The 27966-nt window shown below is 36.1% G+C and overlaps 1 protein-coding gene across 1 annotated transcript in view; it reads right to left on the bottom strand.

Moving 5' to 3' along the window:
* The window catches only part of Man1a1 (mannosidase alpha class 1A member 1), a 162669-nt gene that overhangs the window by 8340 nt on the left and 126363 nt on the right, over positions 1 to 27966 (bottom strand). The window contains exons 7-9 of the mRNA XM_090338209.1: positions 12419 to 12542; positions 10200 to 10293; positions 189 to 304 (exon numbers count right to left, since the gene is read on the bottom strand). Coding sequence (XP_090194335.1) covers positions 189 to 304; positions 10200 to 10293; positions 12419 to 12542 — 334 coding nt within the window. The remainder of the gene's footprint in view (positions 1 to 188; positions 305 to 10199; positions 10294 to 12418; positions 12543 to 27966) is intronic.

The following is a 27966-nucleotide window of genomic DNA, read 5'->3' as shown; positions in this document are numbered from 1 at the left end:
AAACTCACAACTGTAAACATATATAAGTACCACTGCTACCATTATATTGGCAAATACTGAACTCTACAGAAAGGGCAATACTTTGTAACCCACTCATGTACGATGCTACTTTTCTTCCATTAAACTTGATTAACAAGCAAGCACTAAGTTACAGGTGAGTGACAAAGATGCTCTAAATACTGGGTTACCTGTACAGCATCAAAATACATCTTCTTAGCTTCTAGATCTGTCTTGTCAGACATTAACCATGCCTTGAGCAAATATTCATAAAAGCTGTCTCCAAGCCCTCCAACTGATACATGATCTGAAAAGAGAGCCAAATGAATTTCAGAATGACTCAGCATTTAATTCAGACAACATAGCAAAATCACATTAGCAACTAGGATGCAAAATCCCATGTCAAGGGCAACTCAATGTTATATTTAAATTCTACCAAACGCCCTATTTTCACAAAGATCTTCTGAGATAAGCAGATGGTCTGTGAACTAATGTGATATTTTCTTAATAACCAGGGAATTTTTGTAAACATGATGATAAAAGATACATAATTGTCTCTAATTCTAAAAAGTGGATTCACTAGTAAAACGTATCAAATTAAGTTATTTCACAGAATACACATTTAAATACATTTTTATTTATTTTGGTTCTGAATAATATAAAACTGTCAAAATGAAGATCACTAACAAATCTGTATACCAAGTGGCTTGTATTAAAACAGGGGCTTTCTCATCTCCTTGCTTTTAGTATTATTATTTGATAAGTTTTCTAGTGTTGTCAGTTTGAAGGGTCAATAACAGATGGAGTAGGGATAGCAAGAGTTTCTCCTCCTAATATTTTGTTTGCACAGTTCATCTACAGGGCCATTTTTTAATACCAGGTCCACTGCACAAACTACCAACAATCGTGCAAGCACAGGTGGGTATTCCCATTTCAAAAGCAAGACAATCAAGACAGGGAAGCTAAATGATATTCTAGTACAGAATCATTGGCTTCACAATGCACACGGGTCTCACATTTGAATCTTTCCTACACATCTTCCACCCTCAACAGCTTATATTTTTAGAAAATATATTTCAAGTCTGTATGCTTATACAGCCAGAAAGACACTGTATTTAAAACATCATTGTTAGAATCCAGAGATTTTTGAGCATTCACAAAACAACCTTTTAAGTTTTGTAACTCAAAACTAATTTTATCTATTAAAAGTAGATTATATTTCATTGCATAAATCAGTATGTTTAACACATAGCTATTAACTGTTTTTCGGATGCCTGCCCAACAACACCACTTGGCTATCTATGTGGACATCTAAATTCAACTTGCTAGGACCCGAGTTACCATTTCCCCTTCCACTTCATCATTTGCTCAGGTTTCCATTTTCCCATCTATGCACAGGAGAAATCAGGCAAGTGTGTGATGCTGGGAATGCAGTTCTGTGGGGGAGCGCATGTCTCCCCCATATAAGGCCCTGGCTTGGCTTCGATTTCCTAGCACAAAAAAACAACACAACAAAAGACCTTAGGTAGCTATTTTAATCCTTTTGCTACCCTTCATTCTGCCATAATGAATTCACAAACTCTGAATTTTATTTTCCACATATCTCTTGAAGCCATCTCTTCTTCTTTGTTCTCACCAATATAATCCAGGCTCAAGTAACTATTACCTCCTGTCTCCGTGTTTGCAACAACCCATGAGCTCATTTCCTGCTTCCGTTTTGATAATACACACTACTTTCATTTCAATTTATTAAAATTAAACAGACAAATCCAGTCTCGCAGCTATAGTAGTGCTCAGTAGCTCCATATGGTCCTCACCTATTGTACTGGGCAGGGAAGGCAGACAACAGGTGTTTTTCATCAGTACAGAAAGCTCCAGTGATAGTGCACTTCAGTCTAGACTTCATATTCAGATTGACCTCTCACCATGTGAACTGAAGCAACCCTTATTGCAGTCTCTCAATCCTAAGTATTTGGAAACAGGGAGGCTTGCAAGAATCCAAGCCATCTCTGTATCAAGCTCCAATTATCTCTGCCCACCTGCTAGATGGCATTTCTTTTTGTTTCTGAGATCAAGTTCCATGTTCCATGCCACAGATTCTCTGGGCCATGTTCTCTTTGCTTAAAATGCATGTATCTCATATCAGTGATGAAATGGTACATGCTTTCCCTGACACCCTTCAGAGTTTCCTGTCACAGTGTGCCTTTTGCTAGCACACAATTTTTATAATGTGGTAGAACTGTTTTCTGTTTCCCCCACAAAATCATGACCCAGGAGTGAGAGCAGAGACCAGGCTGAACATACTTTCTGGTTCACACTGCCCCTTGGATAGCACCTTGATGATTAAACTTCTTCTAAGTCAACTTCAATAATGACTATTACCTATTCAAGTTAGTAGGGCCATATTTTAAGTACTTAAATATGCAGTTTTCTTATCACAGAATTTAATTAATTTGTATAGGATAAAGCGTTTTTAAAAGATGAGCCTGATTTTAAAATAGCAATATTTGAAATGACCTTTACAGTTTCCTAAATAACAACAACAATAAAAATCCTCTGACATTTATGATCAAAAGAGAGGGGGTCTATCTCATCAATAAGGCCTGTAGTTTTAATGATGATTGTAGCAGACAAACGCAAGTGATGCATGGTAAAGCAAATCACTGTCCGGTTACTGTCAAAATAACAAGGATTAAATGGAGTAATAGGGAACGAAAGCCATGATCCAGACATGTCCTTCAGAGTTAGAGCAATGAGAGTAGAAAACTTAATAGCTGGAAGCCGCTTGATTTGTTTTTCCCTTGGGTTACGAATCTCTAATGGATGGAAGAAGCACATTTGGTAGCATCTGGAGATTTAAAGAGGAAAAACCGTTATGTAACAACTTATTTTGTTTAATTAATTTGGTAAATGGTAGTTAGCTTATTTTTAAATTTCCTGCCTATAAAAATTGTGGGAAAACTGAAAATAAAGGAAAACAGAATGAAACATATTTAAAAAAACATAGAATTTAGCATCTCACCCACTAAGCTTCCCCCAAGACTAGAGGTAGATGCCAGTTTGTCCTAGCAACAAGTTCCATACAAACATTTATACTGATATGGGAGAGAAGGCTAACTTAAAAAAATAGGACCACCTAATGTAGAAAGAATATACATGGTACTTTTTAATGCCTAACTGGTCTAATAGTAATTTGCATTGTAACCACTTTTTTTTGAGGCAGTGGCTCATTACCTAGCCAAAGCTGAAATGGAACTAATTCTGTAGTGCCATCTGGCCTTCAGCTGCCATTCTTCCATCTCAGTTTCCTGAGTGCTGGGATTCCAGCTGTGCACTACAATATGTGGCTGTAAGTCATTTAAATATAATACTTTCCACTAAAGGTGTTATTATTTGTGGTAAGAATAGGTCCAATAAAAGGATCCCTAGTATGTTAAAATAAACAGAAGAAGCTGGGTGCATTGGCTCACTCCTGTAATCCTAGCTATTCAGGAGGCTGAGATTTAAGGATCAAGGTTCAAAACCAGCCCGGGCACAAAAGGACCTGAGACTCTAATCTCCAGTTAACCACCAGAAAACTGGAGGTGGGACTTGGATCAAGTGTAGGGTGGTAGCCTTGAGCTGAAGAGCTCAGGGACAATGCCCAGGCCAAATTCAAGCCCCATGACCTACCCATGCACACAGAGACAAGAAATAAAACAAGTAGAAAAAGAATTCAAATAGAAGGTACTTAAAAGTTCAATATCTTTATTTCTTAATTTTTGTAGACTATCTGTATCTAAATTTCTCTTTTCAGTGGGGGAAGCAATAAGCTGGGGTGAAGGGAGAATGTTGAAAGGGTTGACACTGACAAAGACACATTGTTATTTATATACTGTTTTGTAAAATGTCAACTACTTTTTTTTTTTTTTTTGCCAGTCCTGGGGCTTGGACTCAGGGCCTGAGCACTGTGTCCTTAGGCTTTTCTCAAAAAGTGCTCCACCACTTGAGCCACAGCACCACTTCTGTTTTTTTCTGTGTATGTGGTACCGAGGAATCAAACCCATGGGTTAATGGATGCTAGGCGAGCACTCTACCACTAGGCCATATTATACTCCTGGCCCAAATGGCAACTACTTTGTACAACTATTTAAAGATAATAAAAAATAAAATAAATTTCTTCTTGCAAATCTGACTTGTGAAATTGAAATACCTTTGTACAACTACTTAATAAAAAAATTAAAAAAAATAATTTACTAGCATTAGAATACTGTAAATACAGACATAACACATACACTACACAAATAAATATGTGGTAATAGCTCTCTATATAGACATGGAGCATAGAATATAGCATAAATCATCACAAAAATCTGTTTATGTGATCAGGGGCCAGGAAAAGAGATGCTGACTCTTGGCTGCAAATGAAACACAGAGCCAACTTTTACAAGAGAATAAAAAGAACTACTATTAAAAGAAAGAAAGATCAGATAAAAAGCATATGAGTCATCACCAATTCCAAGTAAGCAAACAACAAGCAGGTGGCAACATAGTAGGTACTGGGCTAACAAATATGATTAATGCAAGATTATCACCCTGCAAAGCTCTGTATCCCTAGAAAGCGTGAAACTAAGGTGAGTCACCAGGAAGACAAGTACCTCACGTGCTGGGAGCAGAAAAGGGGTATTAAGCTTCCATCACTGCCTTGAAGAAAAAGACTTCTCTAGGAGAAATGGCACCTGAGCTGGGCTTTGGAAGAGAAAGATGAGAAAAAAGCCAAGGAGAAAATACAAGCAAAGACCTACGTGAGACCAAATGGGTTGTGGTGGGAAAAAATAAGTATGTTAAAGTTGGGTTCAGGTGGATGGAGGATGGGAAAGGAGAACATGAGACTCATCAGCCTTGTTTGTTTTGTACTAAGAAATTGTCCCATATGTAATCTAAATATAAAGGACACTTTGTACCAGGAAAACACAGCCAAATACATAGTATACAACTGACCTAGAAGGTACAGCTGGAATGTTCCAGTTTAATTGGCTCTTTTCATCCCAATTCAAGAAACATAATCCTGAACTAAACAAGAAAACAGTAAATCAAAGAGACTTGTCCTCTACTTTTTAAATATTTCATGAGAACTCAAAAAAACGGTCTCCCTTTTAAAAGGATTATATACACCATCTTATATACTGATACACTAGTGGTCCTTTATAGTTTCGAGTACCCTTCATACTCTTAAAATGAACACCCTAAAGTACTTATTTATGAATATTTTCTGTCATTATTTAAAAAATGTCACTACTATATTCTAATTGAACAAAAAAGTTTCATTTGGATACTTTTCACATTCATTCCCATCACTCTTTCATTTTGCTCTACTCTGTCCTAATAGTTCTAATCCCTCTCCTTCAAAAAAGCACTTCCTCTTTCAAGTCATTTTTTTCAAGTCTACATTAGCACCAGAGAGAAAACATTTGGTATTTTTCTGAGTCTGGAACATATACTGTTCTATCCATTTTCCTGCAATGACATAATTTTATTCTTTATATAATAACTTTATATACACTATTGTAAATATATACTCTATTTCCTTTATCTATTCCCAATTGGTAAGCACCTAGCCTGGTTTCATGTATTGGCTACTATGAATAGTGCTGTTATAAATATGGGTTTGCAAGTTTTTCTTTTGTATGCTGACTTTATTTATTCATGTCTATGTCCAATAGTGGTATATGAGGATCATACAGTAGTGCAATAGTGGTATATGAGGATCATACAGTAGTGGTAGTTCTTTTTTTTTTTTTTTTTTTTTGCCTGTCCTGTGCTTGAGCTCAGGGCCTGAGCACTGTCCTTGAGTTTTCTCCAGGCTAGAGCTCTACCACTTGAGCCTCAGCAACACTTCCGGCTTTTTTCTATGTATGTGGTACCGAGGAATCGAACCCGGGTCTTCATGCATGCTAGGCAAGCACTTTAACCACTAGGCCAACCTCCCGACCCAGTAGTGGTAGTTCTATTTTTAGTTTTCTGAGGAACCTCCATACTGATTTCTACAATGGATGAACTAATTTACATCCCTACTAACAAAGTTTAAAGTTCTTTTTCCCCTGTCCTCATCAGCAATTGTTATTTATTTTCTTGACTTGTTATTGCTTATTTTCTGTTTTGACTTGGTTGAACCCAGAATCTCAAGAATGGTATGATTTGCACTTCTTCTGAGAGCTGTGCATTAAATTAATTTGCTCTTTAATTAATGGAGGGCTTTTTTGGTGTTTAATTTCTCAGCTTTTCATTATTCTGGGTATTAATCCCACAAGTAGTCTGTATTTTCTTCATTCTGCAGGCATTCTTCACTCTTGTAATTGTTTCCTTTGCTATGCAGAAGACTTTTAATTTGATGCGACCTGGTTGTTAACTCTTGTTTTTATTTCCAAATTGATTAGAGTCCTCCTCATAAAGCCATTTCATACTATAACTTCAAGTGTTTTTTCAGCACTTTTCTATTGTAAAAGTTGCATGTTTCTTGTTCATTATTTATTAATAATATTATTTGCCAACATCAAGATCTGAATTCAGCACCATCTTGTTTGCTTGGCTTGCTTGCTTAAACAGTCCTCTGACACTTGAGTTTCAATTATGGTGTTGTTTTGTCAAGTCTCATGGGCTTTTCTGCCAGGACTGGATTTAAACCATAACCTCAGCTTTTTTAGTAGTTAAGAATGCAGGTATGAGACATTGATACATTTTTGAGCCATCCTTTTATATAAAGTAAGAAACAGAGACCTAGTTTCAGTCTTCTACATGTGGATGTCTAGTTTTCATAGCATTATTTGTTGAAGAGGCACTTCCATAAAAAAATTAAGTGCTATGGGGGCTTATTTCTGAAACTTCTATTTCATTAGTCTACATTTTTTTTTGTGCTAATACCATACGTTTTTTTCTTCTAATGGTTCTGCAATATAATTTGAAGCCAGGTATTGTGATATATCTAGAATTGCTGGAATTTTTTATGCTGTCACATGAAATTTAGTATTCATTTTTACATTCATGTAAAGAATGCTTTTGGAATTATTATTATTATTTTTGCCAGTCCTGGGCTTGAGCTCAGGGCCTAAGCATTGTCCTTGGGCTTTCTCAAGGTTAGAGCTCTACCACTTGAGCCTCAGCACCACTTCCAGCTTTTTTCTATGTATGTGGTACTGAGGAATCGAACCTGGGTCTTTGTGCATGCTAGGCAAGCACTCTACCACTAGGCCAAACTCCAGGCCTCGTTTTTGGAATTTTGATAGGGATTTCACTGACTCTGTAGATGGCTTTTGGCAGAATAGCCATTTTCATAGTGTCAATTCTACCAATCCATGAACATGGCAGTCTTTCTATTTTCTAATATCTCCAATTTCTGTCTCAGTTTTACACAGTTTTTACTGTAAAAAATCTTTCATCTTCTTGCTTATTCTAGGCATCCCTTTTTTGAGGTGATTGTGAATAGGCTTAGTTTCTTAATTGAGTTCTCAGCCAGTTTGTTGCTGGTATATTGAAAAGCTATGGATTTTTTTTTATGTTGATCTTGTATCTTACTGCTTTGCTGAAAGTATCTATCGATTCTAAGAGTTTTTGGTGGAATGCTGAGCATCCCTTTCATGTAAGTAATAATTATATTTTCTATACTGGAAAAATTGAAACAATTAAAACAAATTTTTGATTTCTGATTCATTAAGAGTAATAATTTTATGACTATTATGTAATATTTTCACGAGAACATATTTCATAAAACAAAAACAATCAATGGGGAGACTGACATTCTTACATTTTTGTGAACCTCCTTAATGTTTACTACCAGAGATCTGGATTCTCATACACAGTATAATTTTGATCCCTTGATATATACTGTGTTAGATAAAATATACAAGAAAAAGTTGCCCTCACTCAGGCTGACATTTGTTAAGAGGAAGGGTATTTTATTTATTTATTTTTGTTTTTTTTAATTGTAATTAATAAAAGGGTTACATGATATTTGCCAGATAGAAGGTGCATTAATTCACATACATTAATAACATTTCACATGTCTTGGTCCCCCCAAACCCCCCATCTTGTTTTCCCCCCTTCCCTATCCAATTTCAAATAACCAAATACAAATATATCCAATATATCAGATAACAAAGTGAGATATTGTAACAATATGAGATAACCAAGAGACAGCAAAAGAGATGAGAGATAACATAGTACCTTAAGGACAACAATCATTCATTATATAGCTTTTGTTTCTATATCCTAGAGGTCCTTTCAATTAGCGTCATACTATATGGCCTTATGTATCAAGGTTTTGTTCTATTGCAAATCTCTGCTAGTAGAGCCCAAGGTTTCTACTGATTATGACAAATGAGGGAAACCATTGAGCCCATGTTCCTTTGAGTCTGGCTTACTTCACTTAATATGATTTTTTTCTAAGTCTTTCCATTTCCTAACAAATGGGGCGATGTCATTCTTTCTGACAGCAGCATAGAATTCCATTGTGTACAAATACCACATCTTGTTGATCCATTCATCAACTGAGGGACATCTAGGTTGGTTCCATATCTTTGCTATGGTAAAAAGTGCTGCAATGAACATTGTTGTGCTAGTGGATTTAGTATGTCCTTGTTTCTGGATGATTGGGTAAATGCCAAGTAGTAGAATTGCTGGGTCATAGGGGAGCTCTATGTTTAGCTTGAGGCACTGTGATACTGCTTTCCAGAGGAAGGGTATTTTAATAGTCCTTTCAGATAATGGTGTATTTTTTTTTAATACAGCAACAAAACTTGACAGTGAAGATTTAAAGGTTAACATTTTTTCAAAGACAGAAGCTGCAATGCACAATTACAGATTACACAAATAAATTTTTGTCCTGTTACATATTCTGATTACCTTGTACTTTGAGTGAATTTTTTTTAATGCATGAGTTTGTAATAGTGGTTATTTGTAAAATAGTTTTTTTGTTATGCAGATCCTCCAAATGTTGGCACATTTCATTAAACAATATTTTTTTTTAAATCATACATTTGTTAATATCACCACACCAATCTCATCAGAAAATTACTGGAGTCTAGCTAATGGTGGCATTTACAAGTTCTCTATAATTTTAGTTCTTCAGAAATTCCAGTTTTATCACCTTGGGTACAAATACTGTCACTTTTCCTAGAAGTGACATGCTCCTTTTTGAAAACATGTCTACCCATTACTAAAGTCTGAATAACCAGTTTGACTTTAGTTATTCTTTCAAGACAGTAACCCATAAAACAAAGACAATAATCTCAATTACAGCCAAGAATCAGTGATAATCAATAACAATACTGTTTCAATTCATTCACACTACAGCTTTTCCTCTAGGCAGCTATTATTTTTCATCATGTAGCCAAGGTACACTGTGTGTACTTTCATTTCATTGCATAAAATATTACAGTGAAGTGTACTCAAGGCTGACATTTGCTAGAATCAATAATCATTTTACTGCTTCATTAAGAACTCTCATCAATGAAAGTGGCAGAGTACAGTGAATGTTAGTATAATTTGGTGTCTGCCTTGCTTTTAACGGATACTGTAGCTGTTCCACCCATCATGGCTCTTGTGGTGAACAAGGTAGAATATCTCAGGATTATCACAAACATGTGGATCCCCTGAAAGGTCTTCCAGGAATGTGTAGACCTCAGTTAGGTCATTGGCAAACTTTATGAGGGTCAACTCTCAATAGTTCGGCCTTCCATTGCAATTACCATACTATTTTAGATCACTTTCTTTTCTCTACTAAATGCTTCTATATCACCACACTTAAACTTATACACTGAGCTTGGCACTAGTGGGTGGTTCATGCCTATAATCCTAGCTACTCAAGAAGCTAATTTTTGAAAAGTGCAGCCCAAGGAAGTCAAGTCTATGAGACTCTGATCTCCAACAAAAAGCCAGAAGTGAAGATGTGGTTCAAATGAGAGTGATAGCTTTGAGCAAAAAATCTCAGGGACAGCACACAGGCTCTGAGTCCAAGCCCAAGGACTGGTATACACACAAAAAAGAGTTACACACTGAAATAACCTGTTTCGTTTCTGGTAGTATAATTTGTTTTATGCCCAAAGAAACCAGTCCTTCTTATTTTTCTTAACATTCTTCCATATGATCTGTGTTTCTTTTTTCTGTCACTAGCACAGTATTGGTACTACTAAGTGCTAAAGAAATACTGATTTTTTTTTTTTACTTACGTTGACCCCACTGTCCACTACTGGGGTTCAGATAGTTAGGATAAAGGCCTTCTGGTTTTTCCAGCTTGTTTAATACTTTTCGAATATTCATTACCTACAAAATAAAAGAAATGTTATTATGAAAATATAAGAAAAACATCATGACACTCTTTCTTAAATATATTTTTACAATTTAGAAAAAATGGACATAAATTATGTAAAGTTAGAACAAAGATCACTTTCATCAGCTTATTATTATAAAATAACAGCAGGAAATGAATATAGTTACACTGATGATCTATTATATCGAGACTCTATACTAGGAATTAAGGGTAAAACAAATTACTGTTGTTTTGGAATGTTGCATTACAATGTGATGATAGAGAAAATTAAGAAATAAAAGTAGTATGTCAAGAGAAAGTATTTCTTTCCTAAATTCCTGTTTTGAAGCTCTAACCTTCATTGTGTTGGTACCTGGAGATGGGGCCTTCTGGAAGTATTTAGGATTAGTGACCTTATGAAAAGAGACTCATGAGAACTCTTCTTTCCTCAGGCACAAACAATCTGTCATTTAAATACGTGAAGGATAGGGCCCACTTACAAACAAAGAGACCTTAGACTGAAACCTACCTTGTCTAAATCTTGGTCTGAGATTTCTCAGCCTCTGGAACTGTGAGAAATACTAATTTTGTGGTTTAGGTCACTCAGTTTGTGCATATATATTTTAGAATTTGACCTGACTGAGAGAACTAGTATCAGGACAGCGAGTAAGGGGAAAAGCTAATTGTATTAAGGTGGTCTGGAAAGGCTGATGTAGTTGAAGAGAATTTTAGGATGTCAGGGAATGGGTCATGGAGAAATTTGGAGGGAGAATAACTTAAGCAGAGGGAGGAATGAGTAGAAAAACATCCTGAGAAGAAAATGGGTTTGGTAAAGCCACTATGGTGAGAGGTGAGGAAAGCAGCATAAGGAGAAAGACCAGAGAGCAAAGAAAAGTATGAACCAGGGTCCAGGACACAGGCCTCCTGGGCCACAGTAGAGGCTTTCTACCCTTAAAATCAGGGAAGACTTATGAAGTTGGCTGCTACAAAGTCTAGGTGAGAGAAGATGGTGGGCCCTGGACCAGGGTGACAACATAGACAGTAAGACAGAATCAAAGAATCTTATGACAGATTTAATAAGAGGAAGGCTTGATATCACTCTGATTCAGTGATTGATATCACTTTGACTTGAGCCACTGTAGACAGAGATGAGACCTGTACTTGAAGCCTAGAATAAAACTGGTCTGGGAGCTGAGTTTGAGACATATTAGTGGAGATCTCGTCTATTAGACATATTAGTGGATGCTGGATAAATGTTGGATAGTCTGAGTTACAATTTCAGGGACAGGTGAAAGGATAGGACTTACATATTTGGAGTTAATGGTATAGTGAGGATTATCAAGCCAGTGGTATATGTAGAGACTGAAGGAGACAATGAGGGATATAAAAAAAGGAAGAACTAAGATTTCAGTCGTAGGGCCTTCCAATATTTGTAGGCTGGATGTTGGGAAGGACCTAACAAAGGAAACAAAGAAGGAAGCATCCACACATGTAGCAGGGATGGAGGTAAGCTAAGGGAGTTTTATATGCCTGCAACCAGTTGCAGAGCACTGTTTTCATAAAGGAACTGACCAACCCTGTCAAATGCTGGCAGGGCAGCAGAGACTGTAGGAGTACAGATAAGTAGTTTTGGCAATGTTGTGTTCTCTGGTCACTGAGATAAGTGTGGCCAGGAGTGAAGCCCAAATGGGTAGAGTGCAGGAGAATAGCTACTCTTTTGAGGAATTTTGCTGAAAAAGGAGGAGTTTTAAAGTTGAATGAAAGATAGGGTGAATATGAATGTATTCAAATCTCAATGGGTTTGTTTCTTGAAAATCAGAAATCAATTCAACCTTCATTTCATATTATTATTGTACAGTAATGATATATGTAGTATATATATTCTATATATTTCAGGCAAAGTAAATGGAATCATAGATGAAGTGAAACTTAGTTAAGGCATAGAGACTCATGTGAAAGCCAGGTCGTCTCACCTTGAGTTAGATGGTGTCATGGAAAGGTTGGGTTTGTGGTTTAAGGGAAATGTGTAATGTTAAAAATTCCCAAGGAGATATGTTTCAACCTTGTTATTTTTTCATGTCCAGTATTATTAAGGGCAGAACACTGTGCTCACCAGTGCTGTTTTCAGGAAAATCTTACCTTTTCAGCAAAGATGGGGTTTCCTGATAAGTGGCTCAAGTGCATGAACTCCAGATGTAGGGTTCCAAATTCTGCCAAAATACTGCTGCCTCCAGAGGCCCAGGGCCAGTTTCTCCCAATACCACTAAAAAGAAGACAAGCGAGAGTCATGCATCCAATAAAGTATTTTTTTCATAGGTTTAAATAGCAGAAGTGAAAGCTCACCCTTTTAGTAATAGCATCTCAGCTAATAGTTCACTTTTTTGGAAGTAGGCAGAGATTTTATTTACAAGCTCTTCAAAGATGATTACAAACAAAGTCTCATTCTAAGTCCCGAAAATAAATGAAAGGCATATCATCCAAGCAAAACCCTTGTAACATGAAGTGTTCATTTGGTTGTAATATTTTCACATTACTTTGTTTTTAACCATTTTCAATATCCTGTTTGTCATAATCTAAACATTTTTTAAAGACAGAAAGTAAGTAGTTTTGGTATAAGGTATCACCACTACTATAAAGGAAAAGAACTTAAAAAGATCAGATTTGCTTCATACAAGATGGGGAACCTATATATATTGTTAATATGAAACTTTCCAAGTTTACTAAGATACATCTCCCAAGTTTAGTGTTTAAAAAATTATATTTTCATTTAAAAAGGAAATTTTATATAAATACACACCTTTTGGTTATAAAGCCTATTTTATATAATTTTATACTTTATCTTCATTGAGTAACTAAGTTCACAAGAAAAGAACACATTTCATTGTAGTATAAAAGTCTTAGGAACAAGTTACAAATACTCAATTGTTTTCACAAACAAAAATGCTTTTCTTTCTAAATGTAAACAACAAGTAAATAACACATACATAATATTCCAAATAGAGAAAAACCAAAATTTCACTAATAAAAGAGGTGCTTTTTGGTATATCTGCTGGTACAGGTGGTTGGTTGTCTTAATACAAACAAAATAACTTAATACAAGCAAAATAACTAGGTCATTATTATTTAGAACTGTACTCTTTGACTCAGTTACAGTAGTTGAGTAGAAAACCGTTAATTTCTATATTAGTTCACTTTGTTTTTGCTAGTCTTGGGCTTGAGCTCAGGGCCTGAGCACTGTACTTGGACTTTCTCAAGGCTAGAGCTCTACCACTTGAGCCTCAGCACCACTTCCAGCTTTTTTCTATGTATGTGGTACTGAGGAATCGAACCCGGGTCTTCGTGCAGGCTAGGCGAGCACTCTACCACTAGGCCAAACTCCCGGCCCATATATTAGTTCACTTTTTAAAATAAATCAATGGTAACAAAGGAGTCACCATTCAACAAAGCAGTTATGAACACAAAGCATCTTGATCAATGTCACCCCCTTTCATCATTCTCCCCCATCTCTTCCCTTAACATTCTAAATTTTATAGGATATGCATTGAATTTAATAGTTCACACTTGTTACTATGCAACAAATCCTTGTTTTCTTGAGCTATTGGTTTTAGGCTTAGACTATTAATGAAAATTAATGTTGACAAGTTAGGAATAAGTTGTGTGCTTCAAGTTGTCTTGTAGATTAATATCTGGGGAAGTAGCTGCTTTATATTCAGGGCTATATAACTGCTCCCTGTAGAGGATGAAACAAAATCAGACCAAAACAGTCTCCTTATTCTCTAATCCAACACTACAAACACTTCTAATTTCAGCCTGACAGTCTATGAAATGATAGACGTTCACATTATATACCAGATACACTTCAAGATCCATTAAATATATCACCCTTTTCTATTTCCTCCCTCATATTTTACACCTCACATTTATGTTTATCTTCACAGTAGTACACCTAGTTTTAACTCATTTCCTGTCTTATCAATCTATACTCAAGAATACAAAAAGTGACATTAGATAGATGTCAAACACTCAAAAGCATAAGCTTCAAATATTGTCTGATGACTCATCTTGGAGAAATAATTTTTTTAAAAAAGAGCTGGTCTTCCTAACAAGTATGAAATCCTGAGTTCAATCCCAGCTATGCAACAAAACAAACAAAAAATCCCAAGCTGGTCTTTATAAATATATATACACACAAAGGTACTTATACAAAATGACTCCTAGGACATGGTCAGACTCAAACTCTTGGCTAGTTTATTTCTAGAGAAGCATTTAAAAATGTCAGGTCATGTGGTAATTTAAGTGGAAAATAAAGTCAATTATTCTCCCAATGAACCAATTCTCTCTCGGATATCCACAACACCCATTTTGGTTTTAGTTCAGATGAGCATTTATTATGTGCAATTTGTAATAAATACCTATGGTGTTGGGCTACAAGAATGGTTATGACAACACATCTTCCTTTTCCTCAAGATTTTATAGTTCACTGGTTAAGAATGATCTAAGCATATGTAATTCCAATAGAACACAGTCAATGGCAAGGTAAGTGTGAGAGGAGTGCCACCAGCACCTAACACCAGGACACACTAACACTGCAGTATCATAGAACACTTCTTTGAGGAGGAGACCAAAGAATACAACTTCAGTTTTTCTGCAGGTGCTTAACCAGTTCTGCCAGCACCATTTGTTCAAGAGGCTGTCTTTCTTACATTCTATTTCTTTTACTCCCTTATCAAAGATTACGTGGCCATAGGTCTATGGGTTAATATCTGGGTCCTCAGTTCTAATCCACTGGTCCTCAGCTCTGTTCTTGTGCCAGGACCAAGCTGTTTTGATAATTATAGCTCTGTAATAGAGTCTAAAGTTTGGTATTGAAATTCCTCCTGCGCTGTTCTTTCTGCTAAGAAGTGTTTTTGCTATACACAGTCTTTTCTTTTTCCATATGAAATTTTGGATTGCCTCTTCTATTTCTTTAAAGAATGACATTGGGATATTGATGGGTATTGCGTTGAATTTGTAGATAGCCCTTGGCAAGACTGCCATTTTCACGATGTTGATTCTTCCAATCCAGGAGCATGGGAGGTTTTTCCATTTCCTCAGACTTGCTTTTATCACCCTGCACTAGGATTAACTCCAAATGGATCAAAGACCTCGAAGTAAAAGCCGATACATTGAAAACTTTACAAGAAGGAATAGGAGATAAACTAGGTCTCCTTGGCATAGGTTGAAACTTTCTTAATAAGGACCAAGAAACACAACAAATTAGAGAAAGGCTGGATAAGTGGGACTGCATTAAACTGCACAGCTTCTGTAGGGCAAAAGACAGAGCTAGCAAATTAACTAGAAAGCCTACAGGGTGGGAGAAGATCTTTACTAACCATACAATGGACAAAGGTCTCATATCTAAAATATATCACCAGCTCAAAAAATTGAATCACTCCAAAACTAATCTCCAAAGAAACAACCATCCCATTAAAAGATGGCCAGACTTAAAGAGAGTCTTCTCTGAAGAAGAAACAAAAATGGCCTATAGACACATGAAGAAATGCTCAACATCTGGTCATAAAAGAAATGCAAATCAAAACAACTCTAGGATTCCACTTCACTCTAGTTAAAATGGCCAGGATCAAGAAATCTAATAACAGCAGATGCTGGAGGGGATGTGGCCAGGAGGGATCACTACTATATAGTTGGTGGGAGTGCAAACTCATTCAACCACTATGGAAAGCAGTATGGTAGTTCCTCAAAAGACTAAATATAGAACTCCCCTATGACCCAGCAATTCCACTACTTGGCATTACCCAAACATCCAGAAACAAGGACATACTAAATCCACCAGCACAACAATGTTCATTGCAGCACTATTTACCATAGCAAAGATATGGAATCAACCTAGATGTCCCTCAGTTGATGAGTGGATCAACAAGACGTGGTATTTATACACAATGGAATTCTATGCTGCTGTCAGAATGAATGACATTGCCCCATTTGTTAGGAAATGGAAAGACTTAGAAAAAAATCATACGAAGTGAAGTAAGCCAGACTCAAAGGAACTTAGGCTCAATGGTTTCGCTCATTTGTCATAATCAGTAGAAACCTTGGGCTCTCCTAGCAGGGATTCACAATAGAACAAAACCTAGATACATATGGCCATATGGTATGATGCTAAATGAAAGGACCTCCAGGATATAGAAACAAAAGCCATATAATGAGTGATTGTTGTCCTTAATATACTATGTTATCTCTCATCTCTTTTGCTGTCCCTTGGTTATCTCATATTGTTACAATATTTCACGTTGTTATCTGATATATTTTATATATGCCTAATTGATTATTTGAAATTGGATAGGGAAGGGGGAAATCAAGATGAGCGGGGGGAGAGGGGAGGGAAATGGGCACCAAGACATGAGAAAGGCTATCAATGTTTGTGAAGTAATGCACCTTCTTCTATCTGGTGAATATAATGTAACCCTTCTATTAATTACAATAAAAATATATGAAAAAAACAATACCAAAAAATAGGAAAACTGGACAGACAATCCTAAAATCAGGGCTCGTTTTCTTTGTCCATTTTCAAGGTAAAATTGTACTGGAAAACAGGTATACAGTATACCTAATGAAAACACACAGAAAAATCCTATGCAGAACTGAAAATCATACATGAATTTGTAAAAAATGTATCCTAAACTTTAGCTTCTAGAAATAAGAATAAGATTTATTTTCATAGTTGGCATAAACACAATCTTGAGTCATATAAATAAGATGAACAGGTACTTTCAAATTTTATTCACATAGGGAATGCACATGGTAATTGGCCATTAATATGTCATTATGTATCAAAATTTTAATGCAAGCACTCCATCACTGAATAAAGCCAATAACTTGTTAAGCAAAATTACAAATTTCTAGGTTATGGAGAAATACTAAAAACAAAGTTGCAGCATATGACAGGACTGGGGTAAGAGGAGATGATGACTTCATCCTAGGCAAGGAAGAAAACAGGGCAGGCTGAAAAAGTCTAGTCCATCTTCCGATTTTCAGGGACTATTTTTTTTTTCAGTTTAAGAGAGTGGCATGTTCAGTGGCACACTCAGATGTGACAGCTAAGTAACATAAATGCAGTAAATAAAATTAAAGCCAGGCACTTGTGGCACTGGTCTTTTATAACAGCTACTTGAGAGGCAGAGGTTAGACAATCCCATGTGGGAGCGAGGATAGCAAGTCCCTGACACAACAACAAAACAAAGCTAAAAATGATAGTAGTAATAATATGAATGGAGAACTGAGGGTAAAGGAAGAACTTCCTGGGGTGGGTAGTAAAGGCAGGGGAAGTAAAGGCAGAAGAGAGGGCACTGAAGGGTGAGTACATTATACACACAATGAAACAGTATGAGGTGGGCATGTAGTGAGAGCCCTGAACTTGGTCAAAGCCTACTGTATACAACTACAGAATTATCAATGAAAGCATTTTGTACAATTGATGCATGCTAATAGAAATTTAATATCCTCATGACAATGCAGACAAATATACATTTTATTGTATATAAATCATACTTGGATCAAGATGTTTAAAAACCTTAAATAAATTACCAGAATAATTTTTTTTTAAAAGGGCTAGGGTGCAGTACAAGTGGTAAAGTACTTGACCAGCAAGTATAAAGCACCAGGTTCATTCTTTATAGTATATAAACAGCAAGAAAAAAAACAAGTCAAATTTATTTTATATTCATGTGCTTCCTGATGTTTATGTAGTGAAGCAGAAAAAAAACTAGTGAGATAATGAACATTTTTAAAATGTTGCAAATTAAGCCATGAAAGCTGCATATTCCCTCTTCTTTTCTTATGTGCTTCACATCAGAAGAACAGTGTTCTTTTCTTTCATTGTTCAATTACATGAGGATCACAAACATGGAAAGCACATATCATGCTAGGAGAAAGTAAGCTGGGCTTAGATACATGGCTTTTGTTACCATCTAACTTACATTCTGCCTTTGACCTACATACAGAATTAATGTATTTCAGTAAAATTATCTACAAGATAAATGGTTCTACTGGCTCTTAACTATGGCCTAAAGAAATAGCCCAAGAAATCAGGGCCCCCTCCATGTAGGTATGACTTAAGTTCACTTGTAGCCACATAGGCAAAGTTGCAAAGATCCATAGAAAAGATTTGTAAAGAACATGGGCACGCATGACAGATTATGACATGTGTGACAGCTGCGACAATGCGTGTCAAGGAAATGGCTATCCGTAGGCAGGAAAGCAGAGCCAAAATCAAACAGGTCGCACACAAAAACTGGAATCACAGAATTATTCATTTTTTTGTTCCCTTTAGTGACTACGGATCTTCCTTTCTGGACATTACTGTGGTAGGCATCTATACAAATCTTTCAGGCTGTGGCCCATAAATAAAAAGAGATATTAATTAAAGTACCATACAGTTTTTCTCTCTTGCTATCATAATGAAATTTAACAGTACAGAAGAATCACATGACCGTGGTGGGTCAGATTTGTTATATACCCTGCAATATGAGAATTCTAAATGCATTAAGGTAGGGGTACCCATTCAGACTTCCAATGTACAAACTCTTGGAAGCAGGTACATCCCTCACCAAGATGGATTGGGAATATAAAGTCCAACAGTGTAACAGCATGGTTTCTAAGCTATTTTTGTTTCTAAATTCTGTCTACTGATGAATCTACATATTTGTAAAGCTCAAATACTGATTCGGATGGTGGGCATTCAATGTTAGGATGATATGTCTATGACCAAGGAAAACCAGTCCAGAGAGGGCTTTGCTGTTTGGCCTAGGATAAAGGGTATTCTGGCCATTCCATTACCAAGAGCCAAGCCAATGCCCACAGAACTAATCTCTGGAAGTGAAAATGCTTTTAAGTTTACTTCCATCATCCCAATATTTTAAAGGGCACTGCAATATTCTAGGAAATTATTTTGAAGACAAAATAATAATTTTTATTATCCGGTTTTATGAGATGAAAGAACAGAGTATTTTAATATTTTCAATTTTGTTATAATGACTGCATTTTAAGCTGAAATGAGGAGTGGGAGTACAGAAATGTATACACAAAAATCATTTAGCATGATCTGGGCAGCCACCAAGTGTTTGCTTTAAAGAATCTTGCAACAGTTAATTGCTGTATCATTCCAGCTTTATTTATTTGTTTCCATTACTGTCCTTAGTTCTTCCATTTTATTTTTTATATATTTTTTATTGTAATTAATAAAAGGGTTACATGATATTTGCCAGATAGAAGGTGCATTAATTCACATACATTGATACCCTTTCACATATTTTGGTACCAGTTACCCTCCCCGCAACCCACCCCTTAGTTCTTCCATTTTAATATGCATGTTTTACTTTTAAATTTAGTTTAAAATGTCAATATTTGCCAAAAGTAATAACTACTTGAAAATAAAATGTAACATGGCAAAATAACTTTCAGCCCCTGAAATTAGAAATATCATTTTCAAGGAATGGGGTCACTATGATTGTTTTGAAAATAAAAAATGCTATTTTGTTTCTTTCGAGATTATAATTTGAATGTACCATTGTGATGAGCTTCTTTAGCCCACTGTAGTCAGAAGCAAGAAAGTATAATTATTTTCTGACCTCATAGCTATGGTAAGCTTTACAGGCTTTTCCCTCCATCTCCTGGGAATGGTTAATGGAGCTAAAGGAAGGAACCACAGCACTAATGGTGCCATTCCCTTCACATCTGATTCCCAGGGCAGAACTGCTAAGTCCTTTTCCTAGAGCCTATAATGATTAAAGTAGCAGAAGGATTGTTCTGGATTTATGGTGCACTCTATCAAAATAATCTTGAATCGAGGTAATTGGAGTCATATGTTATAGTGATTACTTAGGTAAAATCTGGATCATTATCAAGAATATTTGGCAACCTAACAATCAAGTTACAAAATTTCTAAGATTGAAACAGTTTGTATAGTCGCCAATGGATATCTAAACAAAGCATTAAGTACTTTTGCAGTCTTGATTAGCTACGACTTCAATTTACCTTTCCTTGCTGATTGCTAGTCTATACAACATGGGAAAAGAATTTTCATTAAAGTATCAAGAATAATTTCTTTTCTTGACAATACTTGCCCGAGTAATTCCTGATTAGCACATTGGTGAACAACTCCCTGCAAGTGTGCAGTCCACAATACAGTTTACTCCTTGGGGTGATGGATTTGTTAATTTTTTTAAAAAAACCCCAGCCATCATATTCTATATGCTTTAATTGTAAAGCCTTACTCATATATGCAAAAGGAATAGCAGACAGGGATGTTTAATTCAAAAGAGCAAATGATCTGATATTATTCTTTTTAGAGGTTAGCACAAAGTAGAAAAGAATAATTAGAAATTTCATGAATGATTGTTTCATTTAGCTGTATTCCCAAAGCTAATTGATTTTTGAGATAAAGTAATTTCAGCTTCTCTTACAAATGCTTTGTCCTAAAAAGGAGTTCACGGTGTGTGGCTTTCAAGTTCAGCATAACAGAACTCATTTTGAGTTGGACAAACAATACTAGGGGGGCATAAGGTTCTACCACAGCTCATGCATACAATATCCAACTGAGGCACAGCCTGTCCTTAGGGAAGAGGTGGTTAACACAGGGTGTCCATCGACTGATTTAATTCACAATTGACAGCCACAGCCTCTAAGCAGTGGTCAGTGAATGGTTAAAGTAGCGAAGAATTTTCAAAATTCAACTTTCAAATCAATGACTGAGTAATGCTTAAAATTAGCCATATCTTGCTCAATCTCATCATTGACAGTTATTTTAGACAGAGTTGAAACTCAACACTTATTATTTTAGTTTAGTCTGAATTCTACTGTCTTTGCACCTAGTTTTCTCTGGAATGGTGGGAGCCCAGGATTTATTACAAAAAGAGAAAATAACATTCTCTATGTCTATACAGAGTGTCTGTAGGGTCCCAACATGCTATAATTATTTTTTCTGTTCTTTCTGGAGAGCAGAAAGATCTCCTTGCAACTCTCATAAAGTAACTAGATACAATGAAAGCAGTTATTGAAGCAAACTGTCATATCTTACCATAAGTTCAAGAAATGCCATCAAAAAGTCTAGCCCAAGTGAGGAAAATTTATTTTGGCTTATTTAGGTATATATGTATGCATTCGCACTTGCTTTATTTAAGAAAAAAGATTATTCTCCACACGTTGCTTTAAATATATATTGCATTTGCTCTATCAGTCAATATATATCATCACCATTGTTGAGTGTACATTATCAGTCTGAATATATTCTGATTTACTTAAACATGGCCTACTGATAAACTGACATTAATGTATTTCTCTCCCACCACCCTGCAACTCCAATCAGTTCAGTGATGTGTATAGTTTTCTTTGCAAAGCTCGTTTTCTGAAAAAAAAAAAGTCTACATAGCTTTCAGCTGGAAGATGATAGTTTAATTGCCTAAGCTGATAATGAGGACAGATTTGGGAATATGCATTAGAGGTATAAGTGCCCATTATTTACAGAGTCATAACGTGAGCATATGATGTCCTGCCACATGTTAGGGCTTCTAGAACTCTTGGGATATGTTAAATCTATTTTCTCTAAGTCACTATATCAGGTTTTTCAAAACTGGAGAGGGGGCAATTCCATCCATAAATTTCCATCTCAACAAACTTATCTAATAAGCCTCAAAATGGAACAGAAACAGCACAGTCCATCTTCAGATATTGTAACTTACTCATTACATTTTCCAGAAACTTCATTAAAATTCCCTCTTATTGTGATTTTTTAGAGAAATATTCAATTATTCTAGGAGCTTAACACATCATATCATGCTAACACAGTAATGAAAAGGGGCTATATTTGTTCACCTCTGTATCTGCTTGCCTTTCACTCTATGGGTCTGTGGATCACAAGCTATTATGAACTCTGTACTGTCTCCAGGCTTCCCACCTTTGCCAATTTCTCTTTTATTGTCTTTTGCTCAAATACAAGTAGCCAGGAGTACTTACTCCACTAGATGCTAGATGCTCAGGGTGAGAGACCTTGCTTTACATACTAGTATAGTCAGTCCCAAAATTTACAACACTACCAAGGAAGAGAGGTGCCCAACTCATGCAGAATTTAATACAATTAATATACAAAACCAAGAGTCGTGTCAATGGCTCCCACTCTACACTTAATTTTAAATAATTGGATCCCATATTTACTGTCACAGTGTATTAGGTGACCTCTGACAGGTGACTTAAGAAAAACATTCTTCAGCATAATATTTTGGATTACTGTCATATGCTTGAAATGGTTTGAAATTATGATTTGTAATTGTTAACGTGCAATCAAAAAAGGAAAGTAAGAAAAGGGTGGTTAATTCTTCTATAGTCTAAATTTTATTCAATTAAAATGACTGTTTAATTTTGAATTTATGTTCTTCTGATTTGGGTAAGTTTTTAATCTTTTTTCTTTGAATGAAATAATGATGGCAGTTTTTTTATTTTTTTTTCTATATGGTCAATGAAACAAAATCTGGCCAACTAAAACTAGTCTGTTGATAATATTTTGTTAGGTTATATTTCAAAATTAGAGTTATTAATATATACTAATTGAACAAGCTAATGGGCTGCACTGGGAGATTCTCATATATGCATTCTTTATGCTTTGATCATGTCTGGGCTCCCTCTTGTAATCAGAGAAACTATACTACCTGGTCCATGAAAGTAGAACGGCTGGCATCATTCATCTTAGGGCTGCTGAAAAGAAGAGCTTACTGTCAATTATACCCAAAACTACTGATCTTTGGAAGAAATTCTGAGTATCAGAATACTTTTAAATGACTGTTTAGCAGAGTAAAAAATGAGCAGTGACAAAATCAGTGATCAAGACAGAGCCAGTCTGTAGTGGACTGAGTGCTCACTACATGCTGATTACTAATGTTATATAAACATCAGAAACTAAAGGAAACATATTCACATGTTTTTAAGGCCAAGGTGGGGCTTCTATAAAATTTAGAGGTAGAGACTCTCAAGTGAGTGGAGAATAAATAATTTCTGGTGAGCCATTTCTGCCCTTCCTATGGGCATGCCTGAGAGGTCTTTAGCTAAGAAATTAAATGGGTTCTAAATGCTTTTGTCTTGTGTTTTATTTTATCTGATTTAGGAGGGGAAGCACAGAAATGGTGGGGCAAAGGGTGAACGAATTCAGCAGTGATACTCACTAGACACTATGTTGGAAATGAACTATACAACTTGGGGTGAGGAGGACAGTTGGAAGAGAAACAACTGGGAGAAAAAAAGGGTAGGGGTGGCATGATTCAAACAGAAATGTACTTTTAAGGGCTTGAAATGTGGCTTAGTGGTACAGGGTTTGCCCTAGCATGCACAAAGACCTGAGTTCAATTCCTCAGTACCACATAAGTAGAAAAAGCCAGAAGTGGTGCTGTGGTAGAGTGGTAGCCTTGGGCAAACAAAACAAAACAAAACCAAACCCAAACAAACAACAATAAAAAGAAATGTACTTTTATCTGACGTACATAACTGTAACCCCTTGGTACATCACCTTTACAATAAAAATTAAAAAACTAAATTTGTATTAAATACCATGAAATGCTGTATAATGCACATTGATGTCTTATTATCCAATTCAGTAGGTTCTCACTGAAGGTCTTTTCTTAAACCATTTGGGAATTGAAGATATGTGTGATAAATTAGTCACCACTAGTAAATTAGTTACCACTACACTTCAGAATGGGCAATAAATTGCATCTAAGGCAAGATCTGTAAAATGAGTGCTAAATTAAAGAATCTATAGTGAGAAAATGTAAATATTCTAATTGCTATTCAAATTCCCAAGAGATTGTAGGTTAATCACAAGAAAACTCAAGAACCAGATAATGTTTAGATAATTAGGGTCAATAATTAGAGTGCTCTTTTAACTGTGCATTATGTAAGCTTAGATAAATCTTTTAGCATCTAATGTAAATCCAACCAACCAAGAGAAATAGGACAGTTCATTATACCACCTTACAATTTAGAATAGTAGTTTTTCTTAAGACTTGAACTTTTATGTAAGAAACCACACATAGATAAGTGTGTATATGGCTGAAGTAAAAAGATACTGGAAACGAAAGCTACCATGGCTGCTGTCCCTCAGTTTCTTTTGATCAAGCCTAGTGATCTAGAGCCACAGCACCACTTGCAGCTTTTTTGGAGTAGTTTATTGGAGATAAGAGTCTCAAATCTTTCCTGCCCAGGCTGGCTTTGAACCAATTCCAGATCTCCGCCTTCTGAGGAGCTAGGATTAGAGGCATGAGGCACCGGCACCCATCAGGCTGCACACTTTTAAAAGCAGAAGATGGGCTGTGATAACAAAATCAAGAGGACAGTGAAGAAGAAAGAGGAAAACTCAACAATAAAGACAGAAAATGAACTACCAAAATGAAATCAATGAATGCTCTGTTTTGGCCCCCAGCAACACCCTTATAGAAAATACAGTGTGTGTATAAACAGCTACATTTTGATGCCTGTGATATTTAATGTCTCATGCATAGCTTTCCTTCCTAACTAGAAAATTAGTAAGGAGAGAGTCTGTTTCTTTACCACTACCTCTTCTCCAAATCAAGATTTACATAATTTGATAACTACTGAAATTACATGTGACAGCAGTTAATCATTTCAAACACATTACAGTAATCTTTAATAGTTTCTATTAAATTCATGAACTACTCTAAGTAAGGTTTATTACTCATAGTTAAAATATCTCATGTGAATTGACAACTTACATGTTTTCACATTTTCAATAATTAGATTCTTTGTATTATTAGAAAAAGATTGAAAATATAATTAAATTCCAACAACTTGTACACGGTAAGAATAATCTTGAACTTTTGGTAGCTGATAATATTAATATTTAAAAACTGTTTAAAGGACTGAGGGACTGGCTAGTAGAATTCCATGATAAAACTACATATTTTGTAGAAGAAATATTCATAATGTAGGGTGACAGACATAACGAATTGTACGGGAAAAAAAAGCTTTGCTTTACAAAATCCAAAAAGCAAAAGATGGTGTTACTATGTATGCACTGAAGTTTATCCTCATTGTTTTATCTTTAAGGAAATATAATGTCAGTTTTGAACGTTTTTAGCTATTCGTAATTTTGGTTAATCTTTTTTTAGAAAACATGATAAAGAGATAAAATGAAAGCAGTAAGTTTTTACAATCGGGAGCAAGAAGCATTTTTATTTTTGCCTTTAAGAAAAGAAAAACAGAGCCTTTTCTTTATTTCCTGCTAATGGAGTTTGGATTTTTATGTTGATAATTAGGCCCCGAACATTGGTTCTTCACCACAGGGGAGAGATAGGACTAGTAATCTGAGAGTCTCTAAGAGAAGAGTATGAAAAAGAAAGGTTAAGCTTTGGACAAATTATACTAGACTAAGGAATAATCCCCTTCCTCCACACTCATCTGGCTTGAAAGGACTGATGTGAAGTGAAATGGTGAGTATTCCAGAGTTTGACAAAATAGGTCTAGTCTTGGTACAAAGTATCTTATGTGCATGAGGAATGTCTTCTGTTCCCTTGAATGTCAATTTAAGAACAATAATGATTTTTCTGGGCCATTTTCCCCCCTCATTTGAAATGAAAATGCTTTCTTAGATCCCATGAGGAAAATATACATTCTCAAAATTTCAGATTACCTACTTCAGTTAATAGTAAAAATGTCAATGTGAAAAATGGCACACATACCTTGGAATGTGAAGTGCTAAGAAGAAAATGAAACAGGACATGATGGAGATGGATGGGCAGTTCCTTTAGATCAACTTGTTGGGAAGATCACATGGTAAAGGGCATCTTCAAGCTGATACCAGAAACACCTGCATGACCCCTTCAGCACAGACCCAAGGATAATGCCTCGAAATGCCCAAAGACGCTACCATGTGTGACAATGGAAAGCTAGCAGGTATGGCTGGGAGACAGTGAGGGGACCCAGTAGCCCTTTTTGGTAACCCAAGCTTTTGGATTTATTCTATGTGTAAGGGAATGGGGAAGAGGAGGATAGCATCTGGTTCAACTTTTTAAAATTGACTTTCTAGGCTATAGAAAGAAAGACTACATGAAAGCAAGACAGGAAGTAAATAAGTAAATGGTAGCCCAGACAAGAGACATATGGTGGAGGTCTGGGCTAGTCCAGTAGAGATGGACAGATAGAAAGGGATGTGGCTAAGAACAGGCCTGAAGACCAGTGGAATAGAACTGAGGACCCAGATATTAAACCACGGACCTATGGCCACCTAATCTTTGACAAGGGAGCCAAAAAATAGAATGGAAGAAAGATAGCCTCTTCAACAAGTGGTGCTGGCAGAACTGGTTAAGCACCTGCAGAAAATTAAAGTTGGATCCTTCTTTGTCACCCTGAACCAAAATTAACTCCAAATGGATCAAAGACCTGGAGGTAAAAGCTGACACACTAAAAACTTTACAAGAAGGAATAGGAGATACACTAGGCCTCCTTGGCACAGGTCAAAACTTTCTTAATAAGGACCAAGAATCACAACAAATCAGAGAAAGGCTGGATAAGTGGGACTGCATTAAACTGCACAGCTTCTGTATGGCAAAGGACATAGCTAGTAAATTAGGAAGCCTACAGAGTGGGAGAAGATCTTCACCAACCATACAACGGACAAAGGCCTCATATCTAAAATATATCACCAGCTCAAAAAATTGAATCACTCCCAAACTAATCTCCAAAGTAACAACTATTCCATTAAAAGATGGGCCAAAGACTTAAAGAGAGTCTTCTCTGAAGAAGAAATAAAAATGGCCTATAGACACATGAAGAAATGCTCAACATCTCTGGTCATAAAAGAAATGCAAATCAAAACAACTCTAAGATTCCACCTCACTCCAGTTAGAATGGCCAGGATCAAGAAAACTAATAACAACAGATGCTGGAGGGGATGTGGCCAGGAGGGATCACTACTACACTGTTGATGGGAGTGCAAACTCGTCCAACCGCTATGGAAAGCAGTATGGCAGTTCCTCAAAAGACTAAACATAGAGCTCCCCTATGACCCAGCAATTCCACTACTTGGCATTTACCCAGTCATCCAGAAACAAGGACATCCTAAATCCACCAGCACAACAATGTTCATTGCAGCACTATTTACCATAGCAAAGATACGGAATCAACCTAGATGTCCCTCAGTTGATGAGTGGATCAACAAGGTGTGGTATTTGTACACAATGGAATTCTATGCTGCTGTCAGAATGAATGACATTGCCCCATTTGTAAGGAAATGGAAAGACTTAGAAAAATTCATATTAAGTGAAGTAAGCCAGACTCAAAGGAACTTAGGCTCAATAGTTTCCCTCATTTGTCATAATCAGTAAAAACCTTGGGCTCTCCTAGCAGAGATTTGCAATAGAGCAAAACCTAGAAACATAAGGCCATATAGTATGATGCTAAATGAAAGGACCTCTAGGATATAGAAACATAAGCCATATAATGAATGATTGTTGTCCTTAAGGTACTATGTTATCTCTCATCTCTTTTGCTGTCCCTTGGTTATCTCATATTGTTACAGTATCTCATATACAGTATCTGATATATTGGATATATTTGTATTTGGTTACTTGAAATTGGATAGGGAAGGGGGGAAAACAAGATGAGGGGTGGGGTGGGGGGGAGGGAACTGG

Source organism: Megascapheus bottae, chromosome 8, assembly GCF_031878675.1.
Source record: "Megascapheus bottae isolate mThoBot1 chromosome 8, mThoBot2.hap1, whole genome shotgun sequence".
Lineage (NCBI taxonomy): Eukaryota > Metazoa > Chordata > Mammalia > Rodentia > Geomyidae > Megascapheus > Megascapheus bottae.
Note: the sequence above shows the minus strand (reverse complement) of the source record. Positions and strands in the feature narration are given on the sequence as shown.